We start from the raw sequence: 6879 nt of genomic DNA, 5'->3' as shown, positions 1-6879 counted from the left end.
AAATGAGTCGAGTCGGATTGGATCATAAGTGACTCCGATCTGATCCGGTTTCTTGATCGAATCTTAATGTTGGATCCAGATCCAACCCAATTATTGAAAATCGAATCGAATCGGATCCATGATCAAAAAGTCTGTCTTATTGGATTATTTGGATTGGGTCGTGTTTATGTGTAATTCAGTCTCAATCTAAAAAATTTGAATTAAGGCTCAAGTTCTAATCAAGCTTGATTCACTTGATAAACCAACGTATGCGAAATTCATACAAAAGAAAATAAACATTACTTTGTTCTGGCTATTAATTTATAAGTAATTTTTCAAAATCTCACAATCAGATTGATATAAACTATATAAAAAATAACAATGCTACAATAATATTTAAAATTCTAATTCTATTTTATTTGTTCTATAGTTTACATATTGAATTCAATACTGTATTCATATCCGATCAGATCGGGTCTTAATTCAGTAAATTCAGACTCGATTTGGAATATTGAACAGATCCAATTTTAAAATCCGATCAGACCCCATGGGTCCTTTAAAATTAGTCAGATCGGATCTAAATGGATCGAATTGATCGGGTCATGGGTCAATCCGACTCATTTGCAGCCTTGTATACAAGCAACCGTTTGATCAAAGAGCATAAAAGATGGAATCCCGTTTTCTTTTATTTATTTTTTAATAAAATATCCAGTTGCTCCGTGGGCCCAACAAGAAGGGCCGCCAATCCATCAAAAAAACCAAGGCCCTCACATTGGGTTTAGGATTTAGAACCATCAACGGTTGTTGGCTCGCAGATCTGCACTATCCAATACATCATCCCCGATCAGACGGACGAGATGCTGTCCCTGAAGCTGGTGGAGCAGAAAAACTTTCACGCGCCTCTTCTTCCAGGGCCTTTTGGATTCGGAAAACTTCGCCCGATGGACTTAAGAAGAAGAATGCGCCGACCCCTCTATTTGTCCTTCGTCTTCTTCTCTCGCCATCATCATTCTCCGCCCTCTTCCTCTCGATTCCGAGAAAAAAAATTGATCGAGAATCTAACCTCTAGGGTTTAGTTTTCGTCGATTAATCAATCTTGGAATCGAAGGGATCGGCATCGATGGCGAAGAAGAGCAAGTCGGAGGCGACGCGGCTGGACGAGGTGGATCGGAGCGTGTATTCGACCTTCTGCAGCGCGGCGAACTCGTTGTCTCAGATCTACACGCAGGCGATGGCGCAGCAGAAGGTCTCCTTCCAGGCCGGAGAGCGCCACGCCCTGGTTTGTCTGTCCTCCGTTCTCCCTCTCACTCTTTTTGCTTTCTCTCAGCTTCTTCTGATTGCCGATCGGTGATGCGATGTGTTTACCCATATGCGCCTCTTTTCTTTGGCTTTCTTGTGTGGGATTCCGTTGATTATGATGGAATCTTTTTGTTTTTTCTTTTCCCCGAAAAAGAATCATGTTCTACTGGATAGATGGGTTTTGGTCGGCGGAGTAATCTATTTAATGGGGCGTATCCTATGACTATTGATATACTTTTAGATCCAAATCATTATTTTTTGCTTCAGTTACTTGCTAGTTTAGATAAAGGAAAGGAAAATTTGCTGGTATGTTGTTCGATTTTGCTTTTAATCAATGGGGAAATCTTCTGGTTCATGAGCTTCTCTTTGCTTAATGGATCTCAAGTGGCGATAAATTTGTCTTACATTGTGAGGAATTGCTTTTCTTTTTAGTTACTGTGTTTATATTTGCTTCTGTCTTTTTCTTCTTTTAGTGTTATCTTTCACAGATAATTCTACCCTTTTTCTTTCATTGGTGAAGGTCCTTTGGAGTATTTGTCAAGTGCTGCATACGTATAAAGGGGTGATAGATGAGCACCATTTTTTACTTTTTAGTATGAATTTATAACCATGCTGTTACTAGAATTTGTCATCCTTCTTATCATAGACGTGGAAAATTGAAGCGAGGTTACCGGTCCTTTCTTGGATCAACGGCTTTATCTACTCCAGTAGCGAATTTACTTGGATAATGATAACTGTAGATAACTCATAACAATGGCTTTCTTTTTTTGGATATTTTGCCCTGAATCTATTGCAATTGAAATTTCTGTTTAGAGTGGATCCCAGGCTGTGCCAGTAAAATAATCAAGAGTAACTTTCATTTGCCAGTACTTTTCATATGTCCATTTTGATATATATGGATCTTCTGTTTTATGAAAAATTAATAAGCATGCAGCACTCGCAAGCTCAGATTAACTTCGGCCCTGATGAGCTCTTCACAAAGGTTTTACCTTTTAGCTAGTAGATATATGGTTTATTCCATTTTAATTTGGGAAGTTTCAAGGTCCACTTTGCTCTCCTGGGTTTTCTGCTCGCTTATAGGTTGTTATATGGGTTATGCTACGTAAGCTGCTTACTGTTTCTGGATTTATGTTTTATGCAGGAGAAACTCTACCAATGGATTCTGAGACAGAATGAGGGTGGGGCAAGGGTGACTGCAGCAGATGTCGTTGCTTATTTGCAGGTTTTATTAATTGCTTATACTTTCAATTTGATGATTTTGTGGTTTTATGCTTCTTATTTGACATGTATTTATAACATTTGGTATATAATAGCTTTTAGTTTACCCTTTTCAATAATTACAAATCGTGCTCGGAAAGTCTCTCTCTTTCTGTGTGTGTGTGTGTGTGTGTGTTTCCTTGCTTTAACTGCGACATATATCGTGTACTCTTCAATTGCACTTTTGCCTTGCATGAGCAATTAATTGGAGCCTTTTCAATCATGGATTTAATTGTTGATTTATAAATTGTAGTACAATTTCCTTGCCTATTTTGTAGGATTTTGCCCTCTGTGGGTTACTTGTTTCAATTACATAATTGGCCTAAGCACTCTAGCCTGACCATCTTATGATGTTTAATACTTAAATTTCTTTGTTTATGAAATTATAATTTTGTTGAACTGGTCCTCTAAGCAAGTCTGTATAAGGTGTAAGGTTGTTTCCCTTTGGGGTGTCTAGGTGCCATTTAATGTTGTACAATGATTAGAAATTTGGAGAGTTAGATCCTCAGGTTGAATTGGCCTGGGCAAGTTCTGGAATAGTTCGGAGAAAGAAGATGCATGAAAACAAGGAAGCTGAAGATGCATAGGTTATGTTTGAGAGTCCAGCTTCAATTCAACACCAGGTGGTGAATTCTGAGTATCCCAGGGGGGATGGCATGTTATTTATACCATGACAAAGCATTCAAGTAGTCGTATGCAAATATGATGCTTTATGAGTTATTCACTTTTCTTAGTTATGCTTAGCACTATCATGGAATCATGAATGTTAAACATGATACAAACCTCGCACTTCTTAGCCCTTACAGATATTAAATTTTATGATATTGGTTGCATCTGTCTAATAAATACAAAATCATCATTTTCATTTAGATTGATTTTTGATGCAGGCATATACTAGTTTGTTCTCACTTTGCATCTGCTTGTGGGCAGCACACATTTGTGACACACTCAAGGAGCAAAATGTTGGTTGCTCTTTTTGTATTGTAAAGTCTATTGGGTGTTAGTGGTTCATGGATGAAGTCCCTATTCAAAAGTTGCTCAAAACCTTGTAGATTTTTACCTGTACATGGATGATTTTGGCTGCCTTTCTGAGCTATAGTCATCAGTATCCCCATTACCTCAAGATATTTACCTGTGCTTGCACAATTTTTCTAATTTATTTCATGTGGTAGGGAAATGGGAATATGAAGTTGGAACTTTTTGATGTTTAGATTCCCATTACCTTTATGTTGTGGAGAATTTGATGGATGTAAAAGGGATGTCATTGGGTTGAATATAGGCAGAGCATATTTCGAAATTTAGGATATGTTCAATGGAATGACATGGCTCAAAATAGTGTAAGGTGAGGCCAGTTGAACTGCCTGTTGACATTGCTATGGACAACCACTTATTCTGTGAGATCAAAAAATGTAATCTTGTATTATTTTTGTTTAAGCTGTTTGATTATTAATCTATACCAGGAGATAGGGGATCATCTTTAATTCCATAGCTTGTTTTATGGTACTCAGGCTTGCTTTATGGTGTGTTGATGTTTATAGCTAAAGGAACAAATGATTGTCCCTAAGTGGATGCATAAAATCTATTGGGTGTTCACTTGGTGACATTTCACTTATTTTAGTAGCAGTTTTAAAATTTTAAGGGCTCCCTGGATCCATTATTTCCCTTCAGTAAATTTGGGCTTTAAAGGTGGACATATGTCTATTATATTTTACGTGTGGCACAAAGTGAAAGCACAAATAAATACTATAGTCAACCTAGGAAGATGCAGCGGGATGGGTATGGGAATCCTTATTAGGTGTGACGAGAAAACTAGTATCACCTTCAATCCTTGTACTTGCGGTCATTTGGTTTGCAGAAAATGTTTGTAGTAATGCTAACCAAGGTTTTAAATTTCATAGGATGGGGGCTATCTCGATTTTTTCATAAAATGGGACGCGCCATCGTTTCGCCCTGTCCTGACACTTGAGGCAGAGGATGTTCCAAGACGTCCTGATTGGGACGTTGGAACGCTAGCGAGACGGCCCTATCCCGATACATAGGATGGTATCCTATCATGGTGTCCTGCGGGACATCCCACTAAGATCTGAATCCTTGATGCTAACAACCATTTCAGTTAAGTACTTGTTTACTTGGTGCCAATTCTCCCCCTCATCCAAATATTTTCGATCCTTTGTTCTGAGTTTCTCAATCAACTGATTTAAAAAAAAAAAAAACTTTGGAGGTCTGTGCAAATAATTTGTGATATATCATGAGTATCTAATTAGTTAATCTGGATCATTTCTGAATTTTGATGAGTTTTCTTTTCCCTCCTCAATTTTAAGAAATATGTTACCTAATTTATACTCCCAGTCTTGTTGATCTCTTTTTTACCTTTTATTTAGTTTCTTGATGTATTGCATTTGTCAATCAATTTGGAATTCCATCAACAATTTTATATTATGATGTCCATAATTTGTTATATGATGAAGCAAATACATGTGGAGGTCAGGTTCTTGTTTCTTATTGACCATGGCAGATGAATACTCAATGGTAGATGTGGCATCTCCCCCTCATTGACATGTGTCATATTGTTCTTTCAGTGTGTCATTGTATCGCAGTTTGCTTTGTGGTGTTTTACTAGAACACTAGCTAGTCAACTAGTATAAGTGAGATGGTTTGACTTTCTTTACATTTTGAATTTCTGCTTATATTGCTTCTTTATTTTCTTTTCCCTGGCTCAACTGATGTTCCTGGGTTGTATTAGTGTTTCTGATGACAAAGAGGTGGTTTTTTTGATATTCCTAAATAGGAAAGCCTAGAACTATGGCGTTTACTGCTTATTTTCTGGTACGTGCATATCAGACCTGTCATGTAGATTGTTATGGTCTTGCAGAACGAGATTGATTATGGCGGAGAGGATGTGTCAATGTCTCCAAGGCTGCAATTTCCTAGCCATCCTCAACCCACAATGCACTTTACGAACACAAACAACCAGGCCTCTTCTGGTGTTTCTGGACCAACAGTAGTTGGACTTGCCTCACGGATTGGGCATTCTGATCAAACGAAGAACCCAGTTTTCTCAAATGCTCTCTCCAGCCCTGTTCCTTATAGTCTGCAGCCTTATCACCTAGCCCAGGGTGGAGGATATTATCCAAATGGTGTCCCGCTAAATGGAAGTGGAACTCGGAACAATGAAGTTGTCTTTCCTAATCAAATCCGGGGCTCTAACTCCCTCAGTTCCAATGACTTATCTATGGATATGCATTCAGATAGCCCATCTCATGAATCCTATTGATATTTTCAGAAAAGCTGCACCATTCCTTTGTTGTTAGCTTCAGTAATCCTGTCTGCAGTTACTCCGTTAAAATTCCGTCCTTAAGAACTTGGTGAATCAAGGTGCTACAATAGTGAGTCTTATCTTATCTATGGATATGCATTCAGATAGCCCATCTCATGAATGCTATTAATGTTTTCAGAAAAGTTGCACCATTCCTTTGTTGTTAGCCTCAGTAACCCTATCTGCAGTTACTCTGTTAAAACTCCATCCTCAAGAACTTGGTGAATCAAGGTGCTACAACAGTGAGGTCTGCATGCTGGAGTTTTTGTGGAGGCATCCAAAGTACATGTTTCTCATGAAGCTCCCTCCACCCTGACAGCCAAAGCCATCTGTTAGTTCCAAGCTTACTTTTGATTTCCTGCGGTTTGCCTGATTCTATGTAAAAAATTGGCCCCATTTTGTTGCTTCTTTTTTTTCCAGCTGTTTGTCTTTTTATCAGTTTGTGGATCATATGGATTTGGTGTACTTGTTAGATAGTATATTTGGTTTCCATGTGATGATCCTGTGGATAGAATAGCACAAACACAGCTTGGTTGAAGCATCATATTATGTACGTGAATGCATGTTTGAAACAGGGACACCTAGCCTTAGGTTGATTGCTCAATCTGTTCATCCTTGACAGCTTGCTGCAATGAAAAATCTGGCTGCATCTTATTCGACAGAAGATGGTTCCAATGCTTGATATGCACTTTTCTGGTTTGGTTCATCGTACCGTGAACGCTGAAGATTTTTGTTGCTTCCTGTTGTTCAAGTGCTGCCCAAACAGCAATTCGTGAATTATTCAGGTTCAGAAAAAAAAATTTACTGATATAGATGTAGAAAATTGATCACGGTGCATGTCTGGGGGCAACCTTACAAGTTTTAAGAGTAATTCTTTATGCACGGCATGCGTTGTAGCAAACTTGATGTGGAGCGTATTGTCCAATCATATTGGATCATATAGTGCAATTGATAATAAGACAGGTATTTAATATCATTCAATTTTTTTCATTAAAATTTTTTTAACAAAAATATTATTTTTTTCAAAA

The 6879-nt window shown here is 38.0% G+C and overlaps 1 protein-coding gene across 1 annotated transcript; it reads left to right on the top strand.

Annotated features, from left to right (window-relative positions):
- The first annotated feature begins 912 nt into the window (after positions 1 to 912).
- LOC105040293 (uncharacterized) lies at positions 913 to 6343 on the top strand. The gene is made up of 3 exons (XM_010916763.4): positions 913 to 1258; positions 2420 to 2500; positions 5408 to 6343. Exons 1-3 carry the CDS (start codon positions 1100 to 1102, stop codon positions 5807 to 5809), a joined length of 642 nt encoding a protein of 213 aa, XP_010915065.1. The 5' UTR covers positions 913 to 1099; the 3' UTR covers positions 5810 to 6343.
- Positions 6344 to 6879: the final 536 nt, after the last annotated feature.

Source organism: Elaeis guineensis, chromosome 3 (assembly GCF_000442705.2).
Source record: "Elaeis guineensis isolate ETL-2024a chromosome 3, EG11, whole genome shotgun sequence".
Lineage (NCBI taxonomy): Eukaryota > Viridiplantae > Streptophyta > Magnoliopsida > Arecales > Arecaceae > Elaeis > Elaeis guineensis.
This window is presented reverse-complemented; position numbering and strand designations above follow the sequence as displayed.